The sequence below is a fragment of the Phyllobates terribilis genome, unplaced genomic scaffold (assembly GCF_046119375.1).
Source record: "Phyllobates terribilis strain yellow unplaced genomic scaffold, ASM4611937v1 Scaffold_5__5_contigs__length_657084704, whole genome shotgun sequence".
NCBI lineage: Eukaryota > Metazoa > Chordata > Amphibia > Anura > Dendrobatidae > Phyllobates > Phyllobates terribilis.
The window spans coordinates 417,752,715-417,772,130 of NW_027362765.1; the positions used below are offsets into that span (position 1 = coordinate 417,752,715).

Sequence of the window (19,416 nt, forward strand, 5' to 3'; positions counted from 1 at the left end):
GTTAGTGGTTTGGTTTTCTTATTATACTTTGTGTATCATCTTCTAGTTAGATTTCTGATTGTATGTGGTTGCTTAGTCTCACATTCTGTGCCCAGATCATCTGACTAGGACCCCATTCACTTAGCTTTATAAGAAGAGTGTCCTTTTTTCCCTTGGACATTATGTGATTGCTTCCTTTTTTCACTCTATAGGAAACCATAGTCTACCGCACTTTCTCTATAGAGAAGGACACATAAGAAAAAAATGGCCACTCCCATACCTCAGTGGTTTTCACTAGGGGGTCTACATTGGGGTATACGCCAAAGGAAGCATAATATAAAACGTGAACAGAGACTTAAAGGGTCAATCACAAAGGCAACGTTTTTTATTTGCTTGATTATATAGCGCCATTAATTCCACAGCGCTTTACACACATCATCGGCACTGTCCCCATTGGGGCTCACAATCTAAATCTGCTATCAGTATGTCTTTGGAGTTTGGGAGGAAACCGGAGAACCCAGAGGAAACCCTCCCAAACACGGGGAGAACATACAAACTCCTCGCAGATGTCCTTGAATGGGTTTGAACGCAGGACCCCAATAAATAACTGAGTCACTGTGCCACGAACTGGGGTCTCATGTCTATTGTGCAGATGGAATAGCAGTGCTCGTGCTTGGCACCGTTCCTTTTTATTTCTTGCTAGAGAGCTTGTTGTGTCTGCGCAGCGACAGTGCTGGGAAGCAAATCGGAAATGCACAAACAGGCGAGCAAGTGTTCCTGTATAAATGGAGCCGTGAATGTAACCTTTAAGCACACAACCTAATCCATATGTAAATACTTGGGATTTCAGAAAAGTAATGACCTGGAACACAAAGCTGTTTACCCGTCCACTAATCACAGACTCATTTTCACTCTTGTAGATAGAGCCAGCCATTATTCCTTTGCACTGCAGTAAGCTTTGCCTGGTTTTTTAAGCTTTGCCTTTTTTTCTAAGCTTGGCCTTTTTTTCTAAGCTTGGCCTTTTTTTCTAAGCTTGGCCTTTTTTTCTAAGCTTGGCCTTTTTTTCTAAGCTTGGCCTTTTTTTCTAAGCTTGGCCTTTTTTTCTAAGCTTGGCCTTTTTTTCTAAGCTTGGCCTTTTTTTCTAAGCTTGGCCTTTTTTTCTAAGCTTGGCCTTTTTTTCTAAGCTTGGCCTTTTTTTCTAAGCTTGGCCTCTTTTTCTAAGCTTGGCCTCTTTTTCTAAGCTTGGCCTCTTTTTCTAAGCTCGGCCTCTTTTTCTAAGCTCGGCCTCTTTTTCTAAGCTCGGCCTCTTTTTCTAAGCTCGGCCTCTTTTTCTAAGCTCGGCCTCTTTTTCTAAGCTCGGCCTGTTTTGTCTCTGTAACGCAATACTCTCCTGGGAGTCTTCATGAACCATCTATATGCTGGAATTACATGTGCAGCTATTGATGACGTTTTCAGTGCCGAATCCAAAAGTGGATCTACCAGATAGAAGTAGGAGTCCTTGCTCTATGTTTCCAATTCTTTTCTTATCCTCTTTTGACTTTGGCTCAAAAAACTCAAAAATTGTATGAGTAATTCCAGCCTCAAAGGTATTGTCCAGAAGAGTTTCTCAGGATAAACCAATGTTGTACACCCACTGATCGGCAAAACACTCATGGGCGTGACGCCTGGCACAGTGCTGCCCATACAGATGTGACTGTACATGGTACTGCAGCTCAGCCCTAGTTATAGGTCATCAATTGAAAGTCCTTAAAGGGGTTGTCCGGCCTTGGGGTACAAGTCTGCAGTCACTGTATGTGCGCTGTTAGGCTTCTCCATTGCTTCCGACCACATTCCGACTAGACTTATTCGGCCTCGCTCAATACACTTGCATAGAGCGAGGCCGCGCACGTCTAGTCGGCACGTGACCGCATGTATGCAAATTGCATACTTCTGTAACACGGACACCACTTCCAGGGCTAGAAGGAATATATTGTTTATTTAACCCATGCAGTGTAATTCTAGCGCTCCTCAAATGATCCTTTTCTCAACAGGGGTCTTATAAGTACGTCACCTCATGATGATAATCCCTGATCATATTGTTCCCTATGGGGCCACCATATAACACTACATTCATCTGAAGCAAAGATGTCAGTCTGGCCGTGAGTTTTCCCGGCAAAATATGCCCTGTAGCCATAAATGGGGCAATCAGCTGATCCCCCTGACGGCCACGACTTGAAAGGTGTCTTTGATGTGTGTTAAAAATGTCATCCTTATAGCTACATTTCAGCTTCACTGTGGAGTCTTTTGTTATATTTCTGTTATTCGGTGGGATATTTGAGGTTCCTTATCGTGGTTGAACAATGTGTCATGGTGCTGCTGCTGCTATAATCCTAAACTATTTCTGTATTAAATTCTCTTTCCTTAGCCCGTTCCAGACAGTAAAAGGGCTTCCTCGGACCTCAGTATTGCCAGCTTGGAAGAAGACAAACTTTCCCAAAATGCTTCAACTCTTGAACCCGTTTCTGAAACAATTGTGCCTCCTTCAGTAGAAAATAAAGTCTCTGAAAAGGAACCAAAGAAGGAGAAAGTCGAGGAACCTCCTAAAGACCAGAAACCGGTTAGTCCAGATGTCACCAAAAAGGACACTGAAGTTCCAAGTGTCGACAAGACAGTCCTACCAGAGAAGAAAGAGGATGCCGTCGTTCCGGTTTTGGAAGCAGCTACTGATCCAAGCAAACCGGCAGAAGAGCCCTCACTCCCAGAAAATGAGGCCGAGGAGAAGCTGGAAAAGAAAGAAGATGGGCTTCCTTCTGAAGTTAATGAAGGTGTTATTGAAACACCTGAGAAGAAAGAAATGGAAAGTGTTGAGGAAAGTAAGAAATCTGATGCTGTATGTGAACCAGGAGAGAGTGTTATTTCCGAGATCAAGAATGAGCTGCCGAAAGAGGAGACACCAGAAGTGCCGAACGAAAAGTCAGAGATTGAAGTAAAAGAAAACGGTACAAGTGATTCCATAGCAGACACAAATATAAGTGTGGAGATTTCAGAAGGTCCCAAAGTATCAGAACAAGTACAAGACACTGAACAGGAACCTTGTGTGAAACCAGAATCTTCTGAAAGTCCTCCTGTAAGTGATGGACCCGAGGAAAATCTGGAAAATGCTTCAGGTGATATCACTGTGGTTCAAGCTGAACAATTACCAGAAACCACTGATCAAGTCAATCACATCACTAAAGATGAAGTAGACGTGACTCCATCACCTGAGGTGGTAGAAGATAAGAAGCCTGAGAATGATACCCAAGTTCTTCCCGAACCAGAGAAGGAATCTTCCACAGTTCCTGATCCTTGTAAAGAACCATCTCAAAGTCAACCTCAGGACAATGCTGTAAATGCAAGTGAAGGTACTACCAGCTCAGAAACGGAGACTCAAGCCAACGTTCCCAGCATCAGTGTCATCTCTGTTGAAAATGAAGAGAAGGAGAAAGCAAAGCCCGAGACCTCTCCTTCAGGAGAAGCTGAAGTTCCTAAGGAAGTGGATTCAGATTCCGGAACGGGATCTACAGCCGACAGTGGAAGCATGGACCTGAACTTGTCTATATCCAGCTTCCTGACCAAGAATAAAGAGTCCGGTTCGATCTCAATACAGGTAAGGTTTCCTTTTAGAGCCAGGGGCTTCAGCTTCCTCTCATCTCTTTATCTGCCGGTGTTCATCCGCTCACATAAAATGTCTTTGTAAATTGTTCACTAGGATACCAGAAGGCAGAAAAAGACGCTGAAGAAGACTCGCAAATTCATTGTAGATGGTGTGGAAGTGAGTGTCACAACCTCTAAGATCGTGACGGATAACGACGCCAAGAGCGAAGAGATGAGATTCCTCCGGTATGGACTCGATACATTACATTTCGCTCCATTGTTTGCTCGCGCCAAGTGATTTTGAAGCCCCTCTACTTTTCCTAATTCATTCATTTGTATCTGAAAATGTTACAGGGGTCTCTTTTATATGATTCTGGGCCAACACACTGCATTTTTTAATATATGTATACCAGAAAAGTAACATGAATACATGGCCGTCTCTGCACAGCGCCACTCCCGGAGCCACCTCGCCAGGAGGGCACCATTGCAGCGCTGCAATCAGACCCCACACCACCATAAATTGACAGCAAATTTTAGCGATATGCTATCTCTTTAAGTGATCGAGCATTGCATCAGAACACATTCAGTGATACCGTGTTGAGGGTCTTTTGTCACCCTGACCCCAGATTGGGTTGCTGTGACGTGTATACTCGAGTGTGCAGTGAATGTTGTAACCTTGTGGTTAAACCGACTTGTTTCCTGCTTTTCTGTCTCTTTAAAATGCCGCCTGTCTGATCTCACAGCGAGGAGGAAATTGTACAATATTTGGCAGCGATTATAAAATGCATCGGTTTCCAGTCTTTGATTCATGGCTTTTGATTTCTTGCAGGCGACAAGAGCTGCGGGAACTGCGGCTGCTACAGAAAGAGGAACAGAGAGCGCAGCAGATCCTCAGCAACAAACTGCTGCAACAGCGCGAGCAAATCTTCCGAAGATTCGAGCAGGAAATGACGGTGATTACAAAGAAATGATAGAAAATAAGCTGTGTGCAATTACAGAGAATATTCTCGCCTAGAACTCTGCTGCTGAATCCCTCGCTGGGGAAAATGGAAGTTAAACCATAGCTCACACTCACCATCAATGCAATAACATAATATTGCCACATTATAGAATCATTGAGAATATTTAAAGGGGATATTTCACAAAGGGCAGATGTGGGATAATAATTGTCTCACTAAGGCTACGTCACAGGTCACACTGCCAAAAATTACTGCATGCCGCTGCCACATCGTAGCACCGTGCAAGCGAATAGGGTGATATTGTGTCCCACATGGTGCTGAAACAAGCAAGATGCAAAAAATCCAACCGCCTCCGACATTACTATTTGTTTCCCATGATTGCAATGCAACCTCATTCACTTCCATTATGCTGTGATGTAGCACTGGCATACAGCAATTTTTGGCCTCATGACCCCTGTCTCTGTGTAACCCCAGTCAAATCCAGCCTTACTTCTAGGATGTGCTTCTCTCAAAAAAATTGGGTCCACCAAACACATTCTTTCCTTCTTTTTTTTTTACATTCACGTTTTATGGTTGAAAAAAAAGACATACCGTATTTTTCGGACCATGAGACAAACCTAGGTTTTAGAGGAGGAAAATAGGAAAAAAAATTGAAGCAAAAAATGTGGCCATGATGCACTGGTATGGGGGAAGGGGTGTCTGCTGCTAACACCGTTATAGGGGTAATGTCCCCCAATTCTGTACTGATATCCTCCATCCTGGTATATATGGCCTCCCTTCCTGTTATACGTGGCCCTCCTCCCCATCCTGGTATGCATGGCACCCCAATCCCCTCATCCTGGTATGCATGGCACCCCTCATCCTGGTATGCTTGGCCACCCTCATCCTGGAATGACATGGCACACCTCATCCCCCATCCTGGTAAGCATGGCCCCCTTATCCACATCCTAGTATGCATGGCACCCCTAATTCAGGTATGCATGGCACCCCTCATCCTGGTATGCATGGCACCCCTCATCCTGGTATGCATGGCACCCGTCATCCTGGTATGCATGGCACCCGTCATCCTGGTATGCATGGCACCCCTCCATCCTGGTATGCATGGCACCTCTCCATCCTGGTATGCATGGCACCCCTCCATTCTGGTATGCATGGCACCCCTCCATTCTGGTATGCATGGCACCCCTCCATTCTGGTATGCATGGCACCCCTCCATTCTGGTATGCATGGCACCCCTCCATCTTGGTATGCATGGCACCCCTCCATCCTGGTATGCATGGCACCACTCATCCCTCATTCTGGTATGCATGGCACCCCTCCATCCCTCATCCTGGTATGCATGGCACCCCTCCATCCTGGTATGCATGGCACCCCTCCATCCTGGTATGCATGGCACCCCTCCATCCTGGTATGCATGGCACCCCTCCATCCTGGTATGCATGGCACCCCTCCATTCTGGTATGCATGGCACCCCTCCATGCATGGCACCCCTCCATCCTGGTATGCATGGCACCCCTCCATCTTGGTATGCATGGCACCCCTCCATCTTGGTATGCATGGCACCCCTCCATCTTGGTATGCATGGCACCCCTCCATCTTGGTATGCATTACACCCCTCCATCTTGGTATGCCTGGCACCCCTCCATCCTGGTATGCGTGACACCCCTCCATCCTGGTATGCGTGACACCCCTCCATCCTGGTATGCGTGACACCCCTCCATCCTGGTATGCGTGACACCCCTCCATCCTGGTATGCGTGACACCCCTCCATCCTGGTATGCGTGACACCCCTCCATCCTGGTTTGCATGGCACCCCTCCATCCTGGTTTGCATGGCACCCCTCATCCTGGTATGCATAGCACCCCTCATCCTGGTATGCATGGCACCCCTCATCCCCCATCCTGGTATGCATGGCACCTCCATCCCCATCATATGGCACACACAAAAAAAAAATAAAGAATTCTACTCAACTTCCTTCCCTCTGCTCCAGCACTGCGTCCTGTTCTGCTGCCATCAGCTGATCTCACCATGTGAGCAGCGTATGACATCACTGCCATGCACCGTCACACGGTGATATGATCTGCCGGAATACTCACTGTTCTCCACAGCGGGATTATGGACGTGGGGAGCAGTGACTATTCATTCTCCTTAATAGCTAGCACACACTGCAGCAGCTGGGCGATTGCGTGTGCCCGCTATTAAAGAACCTGAATAATTCACTACTCCCCACACCCATGGAAGTAGGGAGTAGTGAATATTCATTCTCCTTAATAGCGGGCATACATGATCGCTGAGCTACTGCAGGAGCCGGCAGCTGCTGCTGACACTGTGTGCTATTAAAGAGCATGAATATTCACTCCTCTCCACTCCCACGCCCATGTGAATATTCATTTTCTTTAGCAGCGGGCACAGTGTTGGTTGCAGCAGCCGGCTCCTGCCTCCCATGCTCCGCTCCTCCGCCGCCGCAACCTCCCACATCCCCCACCACCCACAGCAACAATAGTACATTCTGACTATAAGACGCACCCCCCACTTTCCTCCACAATTTTGGAGGAAAAAAGTGCATCTTCTAGTCCGAAAAATACGGTATGTCCAACAAGTTCAACCAAGGGATGGGAAAAGATAAAATACATTAGTTTTTAGTCCAGACTGCCGTAAAGAGCAAGGTTTTTTTTCACGAGTGTCAGTCAAAAATCAGAACGAGAACTTTACACTTTTACATAAGTATTTTTTTTTTCTTCTGAAAAAACGTCTGTGCTCTTTTTGAAATCATCGAACGGTTCCCGTCTGTAAGTTTTGGTAGCCTTATAAATATTTTATTATGACCCATTGTGCAAATGTTGTCTTTTTTAATGTGGACTCTGCTCAGAATTCGGCCTAAAAAAGAACCGCATGAGCTCCCCATGAAAGGAACATATTGCACCGCAACGGCAAAAATGCAGGTCACTTCTTTTAACCTCTTGAGGGTTTGGAAACCCTGAGGCAGTTCAAAGAAGTGACATGCTGATTCTTCAGGTGGCTTCTGCTTGGAAGATGCCCACTCTATGTTCTTGAAAGTAGAGATCAAAAGAAGCCACCGCAAGAACAGCAAAAACACTGGCGAAGCCGCTTTAGGGAGACGACCGTCTGGGAAAGCTCGGCAGCTGCACCGGTGTCTAAAAGTCCCCGTGTGAACATCGCCTAAGGGTCAGAGTTTCTGATACAGGATGTCACAAAGAGGCGTCTCTCTGTCTCCTATGGCTGGTGAGACGTTCTCAGGGGCCCACGGCTTCATGTGTGCTTGATTCTTCCATCTTAAAGATATCTTGGAGCCGTCCAAAGCCCAAAAATCTAAATCTCTTCTCCTCCTAGAACAAGAAGCGTCAGTATGATCAGGATATAGAAAACCTGGAGAAACAGCAGAAACAGACCATAGAGCGGCTGGAGCTGGAGCACACCGTCCGCCTGAGAGATGAAGCCAAGCGGATCAAGGGGGAACAGGAGAAGGAGCTGTCCAAATTCCAGAACGTGCTGAAAAACAAAAAGAAAGAGGTAAGAGGGTCGCCGGGTTCATGGAATGGAGATGTCCGTACTCTCACCTTTTATCTAACTGTGGATTCTTTACCTTGAAGCCTCTTTTTGCCATGAATACGTCCATCTTCTTTTAGTTTTCCATGTTAGAACTCTTTGCCCCTTTTTAAAGAGCCTTTTCCCCACAATCGACAATTCTCACCATACATCCTATAGACTTTGAATGGAGCAGCAACTTGTATGATCAACTGTAAATGGTGATGGTGCCATCATTATTGTAATTGGTTGAGCCCCCAGCAAGCAAACAAAACACTTATCCTGTAGGGTTCCCCATCAGATTTTGGGAAGCCCCTTTGAGATGGAGTGTACCTCCAGCTTTTATTAGCCCTTTGTGTCCACCTTGTAAAGGAAAAAGCCACTAATGGCAGTATGGCCCCATATTCATTATTTCATATTTATTATTATCTGTGCATAAAGCCCCTCTAGAAATCATCCAATCGCTCTAGGTCCAAATCCTCTACAGCGACCTCTGCAGGGAAAACGTGCTATTACATGACACTTGAATTGATGATCCAGTAATACAGGGTTTTGCCAAGTCCTCTGTAAATGGAGCCAATCTTATATTTCTCCACCTGCTGCTGGATCCCAACACATGAAGATAGATATGGGATAGATAGCTATGGGATAGATAGATAGATAGATAGATAGATAGATAGATGTAGGATAGATAGATAGATAGATGTAGGATAGATAGATAGATAGATAGATGTGGGATAGATAGATAGATAGATGTGGGATAGATAGATAGATAGATGTGGGATAGATAGATAGATAGATAGCTATGGGATAGATAGCTGTGGGATAGATAGATAGATAGATAGATAGATAGATAAATAGCTGTGGGATAGATAGCTGTGGGATAGATAGCTGTGGGATAGATAGCTGTGGGATAGATAGATGTGGGATAGATAGATGTGGGATAGGTAGATAGATAGCTGTGGGATAGATAGCTGTGGGATAGATAGCTGTGGGATAGAAAGCTGTGGGATAGATAGCTGTGGGATAGATAGCTGTGGGATAGATAGCTGTGGGATAGGTAGCTGTGGGATAGGTAGGTAGATAGGTAGCTGTGGGATAGGTAGCTGTGGGATAGGTAGGTAGATAGCTGTGGGATAGATAGCTATGGGATAGATAGCTGTGGGATAGGTAGATAGATAGCTGTGGGATAGATAGCTGTGGGATAGATAGCTGTGGGATAGATAGCTGTGGGATAGATAGATGTGGGATAGATAGCTGTGGGATAGGTAGATAGATAGATGTGGGATAGATAGATAGATAGATGTGGGATAGATAGATACATAGCTGTGGGATAGATAGATGTGGGATAGATAGATGTGGGATAGATAGATGTGGGATAGATAGATACATAGCTGTGGGATAGATAGCTGTGGGATAGATAGATGTGGGATAGATAGATGTGGAATAGATAGATACATAGCTGTGGGATAGATAGCTGTGGGATAGATAGCTGTGGGATAGATAGATGTGGGATAGATAGATGTGGGATAGGTAGATAGATAGCTGTGGGATAGATAGATGTGGGATAGATAGATAGATGTGGGATAGATAGCTGTGGGATAGATAGATGTGGGATAGATAGATAGATAGATAGATAGCTGTGGGATAGATAGGTAGATAGATGTGGGATGGATAGATAGATATGGGATATATACATAGATATGGGATAGATATTAGATAGGTAGGTAGATATTATAATTGTTTCTACTTTGCTGGTCAATGTGAATGTATTTTGTTAGAATATAGAATATCTCATTGAAATAAATGTATTTAATGCCGTTTATTTGTATACATGCAATAATGTGATATCTTATTTTCCTCTCGCTATTTGACTTGTGTTTTGAGTCTTCTTCTTGTGCTTCTGACTTGGTGGTTGGGCCTTATGCTCTGGTGACGGCAGTTATTAATCCCGGTACTGACCGATGGGTCTGTGTGGTGGTTGGTTATTATTTTGCTGAATCTCTGGATGCACACTTTTATCATATCTTAAGAGGGTTTTATTTTAGGGTTTTCTCATTTTTCACACAGAATTTGGAAACCGTTTTAGACTTTTGCCCATCTATCGACACGCTTTCTACCATTACAAAAGTCTTTTCTCGCTTTGCTGAATTCTTTCTTACTTTGCGTGTGAACAGTTTGAAATTATATCACACTACAAGTTCACATTTTACACACAACCTTAATAAAAGTGTCCATAAGTTTATCGACAAGTGATACTTAAGGGACAATAGATTTTAGGGTCCATAACAATCTTTGGGTAATGTCTAGGACGTTATAATAAAGTGACCTAATTATATTACACACACTTCCAGGTAGTATCTTATAGCCCATAGGTACAGAGGGTTAAGGTGTTCAAACACTGCCTCCACCTTAAGCTGAATGACGGTCACTTACCTTGTAACAGAAATTAAAATATTCCTGGGAATATGCCCATACAACTATGGAAACTTTAGTATTTTTTATTTAGTACATGGCATAAATTTTTGTAAAAACAATACTGTAATTGTTATGCATTTTCTTCTACAGCGTGCATATATTACAGTACATTGCAAGCTGCTGTATACCACTTGGTGTTGGCCCCTGCCATCTCAGTTCCCAGCCCCTGAGATGACAGTAACCTGATATCTATCTGATCATATCAAATCAGAGCTTCGATCATGTTCATAAGAAAACAGAAGCGGCTGGGGACCGAGCTGGCTGGAAGCCCAGCTGTCAATCTTGCTACTGAACTGCATTGAGCAGCTTACAGTGTGCTGTAATGCATGCAAGTTGCACAAGCCAAACGGTTACATTTTTGAAGAGTCCATGAACAGAGGTTAATTTCTATATTCTAGAGCAACAATAAGAGGCATTGTCAGTAAAGTATTCACATCATTAACCCATCACACATACACATATAACAATCGCCTATTGTACGCCCCTTGATAGGACAGGGCACTCATGTAGGTACATGTAACATTTCCATTGTCGTTGCTTGACTAAGCCGCATGAAAGCTATCTGTTATGTGAAGTGTAACCCTTAGAGGTTACAGCCTCAGGCATCTGTCACCTGGTGGTGTGGCTTTACTCTTCCTCATGCGCTTGCTCTTGAGAAAAGGGTCCCGTTTGCCCACCTTCTGCATGCTTACACTAGGTAATAAATGAAGTGGAGAGAGCACCTAAAGAGCTGCGAAAAGAGCTTATGAAACGCAGGAGAGAGGAGCTTGCACAATTCCAGTACGCGCAGGTAACCGCAGACGCTTCGTGCTACTAAACTTAGAAAAGTCGCCTAATGCCGTCCTGATCGTATAGTGACATCAAGTCATCTAACATCAACTAACACATCGTGTCCCACTAACACTGCTGGTTTCTGATCTACTAACACCGTGTAGAAATATATTGTACGCCTCCACGGCAGGTTGCGCAGACATGTTGGTGTTGACCTGTCACAGTTTTGCTTTCTACGGTATTTAAAAGGTAACAGGTAGGTTGTCCTAAAGGACCATGATGTTATTGTAGTCTTTCACCATTCTGAAACGCATGATGCAGTCATGTCATACTGAGCCTTCTCCTAAAGGCAACCACCCTGAAAGAGTAACTGCACGGTCACAAAACTTTTGACAGAACGTGGAAGTTTTGATCAGTGGTCGTCCAGTTACTAAGAACGCAGCTGATGACTGAAATGAAGACGCGAATACGTTTGATTATAGGAAGGAGGGAGCGGCGTCTCCCGGACATCTCCACGGGTCCGAAATAAAGGCTCGATCTGTCGTCGCCTCCACTCTCTCTTCAGCAGCATGCATATCACACAGCATTAGCTCGCCTTGCACACACGATCGTGCTGCATAACTGAAATCAGCAGGACCAAGGTACGGCACAGAACAGCACAGCGCCACCCTCTGGTCCTGCTGATTTAAGCTGTGCAGCGCGATCGTGTGCACGAGGCGAGCTAATGCTGTCTGGCGTGCATGCTGCTGAAGAGAGAGTTGAGGTGATCGAGTGGTCCATTACAGGGACCAGCCCTTCTAGCATTTGCCAGAAATGCCCGATGGCCAGTCCGGCCCTACCTGCGGAGGTCATTACATGGTTTATCCTTTGCATTGCTCACCTACATCCACAGCGGTAAATGCCTCGGCGGTATCTTAACGCTTGCAGCTAAGATGATATTCGGGAACATCCCCTAATGTACATGGACACCTCAAAAGTCATTTCTTAAAGCGCTGCAGCGGGTTCCCCGTCTGACTAGTTGGGCCAGACCTCACCGGATGATAAAGCTTATTTCTCTATTCAGTTGCAGTATCAATACCTCATACTCTGAACTGTGTATCTGGAAAACGTACTTTGTGAAAGTGTCATTTATTATTATTCCTGAAGGCGACTAGCAGCGGCTGCCCCCCCGCCGGTTGCTGCCTCTCACTTTGTGGCTCTTATATTCTGATCCGCAGGGTGTCGCCCAGGTTATGATTCAGTCTTTTCAGCTTTCGTCTTGTACGCTTTTCAACGCTCAAATGCAAGATGTAAGTGCTGCATGACAGGTTTACTGAAAATCGAAGGTTTGGAGTTGACTTTTGCATGTGCGAGTGCAGTGAACACGAGCTTATATATGTATTTTCATTTTCTCATCACTGGAGTCTATTCAATGGAAATTTTACCAAAAACACCTGACAATTACATTTCTGCTATATATGCCGATCCAGTACAAACTGCATTATAATTCTGTCGGGAATTATTTTTTATTGAGGTCATTAGAAATGTGGCGCAGAACCTTTTATGGTGATTTGTGTCAAAGTAGAAAGAACTGTTTGGGGGACAGAAGTGCACACACATAGAGCAATATCGCCTGGTGAGGGTAGTGACAGGCGGGAGTATGCATTCACCTGGCGGTGTTGTGTGAAGGTTCAACACCTGTAGACGCATGAAACTGCTGCTGCGGCACCGTCGCTCGAGGAGAGACGATATCGCGTTGAATGAGCTGTGCTATGGCAAATGGGATGCCTTTTGTGTTACAAAATGGTTCTTAATTGTCCCAAGTTGTTCTGGCACCTTTCTCAAGGTTAAAAGCCATTTTGTACTTTGAGAAAGGTGATAGTAGAAGAGGACGATACCGCGTTGAATGGCTGTGCTGTGGTAAATTAGGTGCCTTTTGTGTTCCAAAATGGTTCTTTATTGTACCAAAGCAATAAGGCGCGAGACTGGCACCTTTCTCGAGGTAAAAAGACATTTTTTACTTTGAGAAAAGTGCCGGTCCGGCATCGAAACACCTTGGGACAATTTTTATTTTGAGAAAGGTGTTGGTCTGGCACCAAAACATCTTGGGACAATAAAGAACAATTTTGGAAAACAAAAGGCATCCCATTTACCGCAGCACAGCCCATTCAACACGATATCATCCTCCTCTACTATTAAACTAGGAAATGTTGGCCAAAAATAAGTGTTCGACCCTCACGACTGATAGCTCTAATATTGTGTAATGCCAATTGATATTGCTCCAACTCAAATATATTTTATAGGGTCAGTGCCAGTGAAAGACATTGGCATTTAAGTCTGATAAGATAGGGGCACGATACCAGGCGGTAACATGTATTTTGTGTGCGAGATGGTCAGTAGCACTAATGGAGTTGTCACATTTTTTTAAGACGAGCGCAGTTACTTGCAGCTGATCGGGTCAGTATAATCTTGCTACTGATTGGTGTCCGTGCTGGTACTTCTGCTGTGAGAGAGGGAGAGAGAGCTGCCTCCTGTACAGTATGAGCTCTGAACTGAACTAATTTTTCACTTTGTTTTTGTCTTTACAACCCCTTTACTGTATAAAAGGCTTCATAACTAACAAAGCTCGCTATCATGGGGAAGATCAGTCCAGCGAGTTGTGATGAAGATTGTAATTGCTGCTGTATCCTGAGATGTCAGAAATCGCAGTGATCGCTCACTTACTGCCTAACTGTACTGCAGTAAGTGGGATCGTGTGGGTGTGAGCATTGTGGAGCAGTCAGCGTGCAGGGCTCGCAGCCTGTTATTACACGGCCCTCACATTTCCATTCAATAGACTTCATGCTGGAGATGACGTTTGTGTTCTCCCTTTCAGTACAGAACAAGCTGTGCTTCTTTACTGGCAGCGTGAACGTGTACCGTGTTCTCCTCTTTTATACAGTATATAATCTATCTCAGCTGTATTATATCTCTCCTAAAATGAAAACCATGCCTATGTTATAGCAGCCCAACTAATATAACACTGGCTGGTGGTAGAACTAAGAATCTCCATTAAACAGAATGTAAGGCCCTCATGCCCATTGGATGAAAGTCGGTTAAGCCCACTGATTTGGGTGGATCGATCCACCATCTGATGCGTACAGGGTTTTCCCGACTCTCCCCTTCCCCCTTACAGAAGATGTCAGGGGTGGGAAAGTTTGGCCTTTGGGATTTTAATGATTGATCCTTCTAGTATCCAGGTACAATAAGCCACAGCCAGATGTGTTGGGCAGCTGCTTTCTCTTTGATTCATTAAAGCTTTTATGCCGTAAAAGCCGTGGAAGAAAAAGCCACAGAATTTTTGCGCAACGTGGAGTTGCGCAAAAAGTTTGAGAGTCTTGGCGTTTTCATGCCACTTTAGATCAGCTCTGCCAAAATGGGTGGAGCTGTGGAGGGGCGGGGCCACATCCGCCAATCCCATTCATAAAAAGTGCCGGCGTTTATAAGCCACTCGTTAAGTGGCACTCGCCTCAATGAATTTGGCGTCTCTTCTACTCCATCAATACTGGTGTAGCGCGAGCTTGCATTTCGCTAGTCTTGATGAATCGGCCCTATGAGCTCCTAGCCAAGCGTGTATGGGGGGGGGGGGGAGTCTGGAGAGATTGCTGTCTGGCCAGGGAACATTGGGCCAACAGCTATCTCCTACAAGGTCACCTCTAGGTGCCTCACTGCTGTCCTAGTGTTCATGTGTTTCACTATGGGGAGAGTGGAGTCATCCACTGCCAGCGACTTATCTGCCTGATCATTACTCCCCCGACATCATCTATTGGGCTAAATTCAGGAGGCTCCCGTGTACTTTAGATGGTTGGTCCATCCTACTGAAATCTTCTGGTTCAGTTTGATCCAACGGACGCTCATACTATTATGTGGACTCTTTGCCAAGGAAATAAAATAAAGCATTGTCCTACTTAGGGATCTAGGGGTGGTGTCATCTTAATAATTGTGTAAAATGGCAAACTGCTTGTGAAAAGAAACAACTTTGCAATTTATCTCTTATTAACAAAAATCATCTCTGTTCTGAAGAATGAAGGGATTTTTAATTCTGTAGTTTACAGCTCGTTGCCAAGGTCACCGGCCACTTCTTGTGTGGCCAGTCTTTTAGGCGAGGAGTGCATCCTTGCAAGCTGATTGCTTTACAGCTTGCAAGCACTTGGTGACAACGCGTTTCTCCCATGCTGCAGACAGAAAGCTGCCTCTTCTAGCAATGTGGGGAATGAATGGAGCAGTGGTCAGGCATGGCACTCCACTCTAAAGGACCAACAGCCGGACCCCCACTGGTCAATAATTTATCAATTATCTGTGGATAGCTGATAACTTGTCTTCCCTGTTTAACCCCTTTAACGTTATGCTTATTGCTTTAGTAGAAGTCCTTTTCTGATTGCAAGGGTAAAAATGTCATAAACGGGCTGAGCCCAAGTGGGACATTGCATGCTAAAAAGATGTAATTTTTGCAATAGGTTATTTTAAAAAAAAAAGCTCTAGAGTTGCTGTCCCAATCCTCCCCTGAAGGCAGCAAAGAAGAATTGGGCATGTTGGATTTCAATATGCCTGATCTTTTGTACTTCAGAGCATGCACTCTTAGCTTAGCATGTGCCTAGGGGAATCTAGGCAATAGCTATTCACCAAAGCATAATGACACAGTGAAGAAAAAACTATCAATGACAGACAATGGAATCCACAACCTATAACGCACCCCCCAAAAAATGTTACTTTTTCTTGTATCTTTTAAAGCTACCCATTGATTTTGCATCTCTGATGATTTGCTTAGTTTCTGTAGATGATTTTCGGGCGTGCCGATACATGGGTGCTGTGCCATTTGACCTTTTGCCAAGCAAGGCAACAACTTATTTCATAATTAAGTATTAATTACAATGTAATTTGACTCAGGAGCAAGAGTTTGTGCTAAAGCAGCAGCAAGAGTTGGACGGATCCCTGAAAAAGATCATTCACCAGCAGAAGATGGAATTGGCCACCATTGAGCGGGACTGCCTGAGTCGTAAGCAGCAGCTCATGAGAGGTGGGTACATCTCACATCAACATTGGGGTCTTACCATCTGTCTAGCATGAGGTGAGGTTTGGATCCACCTTTATTTGTGTCATAAATTATTATACAAGGCTGTGGCCATTTTTGTCATTGAAAAAAAATATTTATTAAAATATAGAGAATAAAATTGCAGAAAGTTTCAGCCTGCAATCTACATGCCTTCAATCATTTTTAGACCCACTAAAATGCAGTTTGCAGGCTGGTTAATGTTTCAGATTTTTTTTTTTGTGGGAATGTCCCTTTCTGTAATGCAGGTTAGATGTGTATTATTTGTGTATCCAGGGTGCTGCTGTCTTCATTAGCTATATATAACAGCACAGCTTCTATCCTGCACTTATTTCCTCTTCATGTGCTTTTCTATAGCATTTTTCTTCTGTGCTCTCTCGGAGACTGCACATGCTTTCTAACCTGTCCACACTGTACATTCGGACAACTCTGCTATGAAGGCATGCTGAGAGTTGTAGTGATGACCCATAGATAATGCATATATTTCACTATAGCGCGAGAAGCTGCTATCTGGGAACTTGAAGAACGACATCTACAGGAGAAGCATCAGCTACTGAAGCAGCAGCTGAAGGATCAGTACTTCATGCAGAGACACCAGCTTCTGAAGCGTCATGAGAAGGTACGGCGCCCATGGTAGAAGACGTCCCTATCAATATCTACCATGTTGTTTTTCTTTGTTGTTTGCATTGAGATTTCCCAGACTTTCTGGAGTGTGTCCTCTTATCATAGAAGTCTTCCATCCTGTCCTGTAGGAAATGGAGCAGATGCAGAGGTATAATCAGAGGCTGATCGAGGAACTGAAGAACAAGCAAACCCAAGAGCGGGCCCGGCTGCCCAAAATCCAGCGCAGTGACGCCAAGACTCGCATGGCCATGTTCAAGAAGAGTTTGAGGATTAATTCAGCTGCTTCTCCAGAGCAAGACAGAGAGAAGATTAAGCAGGTAACAGACCTATGCCTTCTTATGTCCTTCACCTGCTACTAAACGCTGCTGAAGGGGGCACTGCAGAGCGGGCGTCATTAACAATCTGAGAATCTGTGATCACTTCAATCTGTGTAACTAAGGTTTTATGATTGGGCACATGTTATGGCTGCATTCCATTTCCAGATCGTCTGGAGATGTAGTACCGCACCTGTAGACTTTTATGGATCAGTTCTATACCAGTCTTTGTTAACCCAATCTGGAGCCGCCATCAGCAGTTCTGTTTATGGGGTTCTGTTTGTGGGGCACTGTTGATGCCTATGGTGGATGGAGCTGGCACTGTGACGTGGCTGCGAGAGCCAAAAGTGAGCAAAAAGCAGCGCTCGTAGCTCACCAGCCAAACCTTCTTAATAGAGAGCACAGGCCCTGCATACCGACTCTATATACTGTATACTGACCCCAGAAATGTATTTTATATTCAGATGCAAGTGGAAATCAGCTGAAAATTAATTTTTTTGCAGTTTGCTGTCCAAGAAGATAAAAGACAAAAGAACGAGAGATTAGCTCAGCATCAGAAGCACGAGAACCAGATGCGGGATCTGCAGCTCCAGTGTGACGCCAACATCCGGGAGCTCCAACAACTACAGGTATATGGTATACAGACAGCGAGGTGATCCTCCTCCTGTCAAAGCTTGACATCTGCTCTCAACAGGGCACAAATGATTCACTTAGGGAGGATGACCAGTCGATCGGCGTTTATTTAACCGAACCTGCGCACTACTGGGATCGCATGCCTTTAATGCTACTGTTAGAGATTGACAGCAGCATAAATGTGGTCAACAGTAGCAACTGGAGATATGTCAGACCACTGCGGTTACCTGTAGATGTCGGCTGTATAACGCAGGCAACACCTGCTGGGTATGGTGCGCGCTCAGCTCCTGAGCCCGCACCTTACATGAACATGATTTTCTTGATCACAATATTTGTCTAAATAGAGCATATTATTTATATCCATTTTATAAAATACCATAATGTAGTCAGATAACCTTGTGATAAGCTGATGGGTCATTTTCAGACATTCACGACACACAGCAGTCATTGTATTCAGTATAATGGAGAATGGCTGTGCATGTGAGGCTACATCTCTGCGGGGGGAAGGGACCACCATTCTCAAGACCCCCCTATAGCCGGGTAATGTGCTATAGATGTCTGTTGTGGGGACATGTTGTAACTTGTGCCTAATTGTTTTTTGGGTTTTTTTAGAATGAAAAATGTCACCTGTTAATAGAACATGAAACTCAAAAGCTGAAAGAGCTGGATGAAGAGCATGCGCTGGAGCTGAAGGAATGGAGGGAGAAACTGAGGCCACGAAAAAAGGTATTCTTCCAGTGAGCCGTGTGTCTGACCACTCGCTTAAAGGGGCGACCTCATCACAAATCTCCCATTTTATATGAGAGCCATCAGATGTTCACCCCCAAATGCCAGCCCTGGCACAAGCTAAGATTCCTTCCATCTCCCTCTTACAGTGGCTGTCATACATTATTCTTGCAATTGCGATGTAACCATACTTCTGAATTGTTAGTAGTTTACCGCCATCCGCCATACAGTTATGTACCAGTGATGGAATCGGAGTTTTACCCATGCTGTCCTCAGGAGGAGCCGGCTGTAATACACAGCTGAACTCCTGCTGTGTATGCTGGGAACAAGAGCTGAACTCCTGCTGTGTATGCTGGGAACAAGAGCTAGCTCTGATCCTAGAACTTTAACCCCTCACCTACCACTGTTGACATTCGAGTGAACTTTAGTCCAAAGTTTGGTTTTGGTACCAGAGCTCTACCCGAACTTGAACCAGAACCCGGAACCCATAGAAGTCAATGTTCTCGCTCTCTTTGCTCTCGCTCTCTTTGCTCTCGCTCTCTTTGCTCTCGCTCTCTTTGCTCTCGCTCTCTTTGCTCTCGCTCTCTTTGCTCTCGCTCTCTTTGCTCTCGCTCTCTTTGCTTTCGCTCTCTTTTTTTTCTCTTTTCTCTCGTTCTCTCTTCCTCTCTCTCTCTCTTCCTCCCTCTCTCTCTCTTCCTCTCTCTCT

General features: G+C 44.7%; 1 protein-coding gene across 2 annotated transcripts in view; it reads left to right on the forward strand.

The window, feature by feature from the left end:
* The window catches only part of SLK (STE20 like kinase), a 69,455-nt gene that overhangs the window by 42,361 nt on the left and 7,678 nt on the right, over positions 1-19,416 (forward strand). Inside the window, exons 9-18 of one of the 2 annotated variants that reach the window (XM_073685173.1) lie at positions 2,384-3,604; positions 3,707-3,837; positions 4,421-4,544; positions 7,902-8,081; positions 11,272-11,364; positions 16,251-16,380; positions 16,908-17,032; positions 17,166-17,354; positions 17,855-17,980; positions 18,597-18,710. In XM_073685173.1, coding sequence (XP_073541274.1) covers positions 2,384-3,604; positions 3,707-3,837; positions 4,421-4,544; positions 7,902-8,081; positions 11,272-11,364; positions 16,251-16,380; positions 16,908-17,032; positions 17,166-17,354; positions 17,855-17,980; positions 18,597-18,710 — 2,433 coding nt within the window. The remainder of the gene's footprint in view (positions 1-2,383; positions 3,605-3,706; positions 3,838-4,420; positions 4,545-7,901; positions 8,082-11,271; positions 11,365-16,250; positions 16,381-16,907; positions 17,033-17,165; positions 17,355-17,854; positions 17,981-18,596; positions 18,711-19,416) is intronic. The other variant, XM_073685174.1, reaches the window with a different exon arrangement.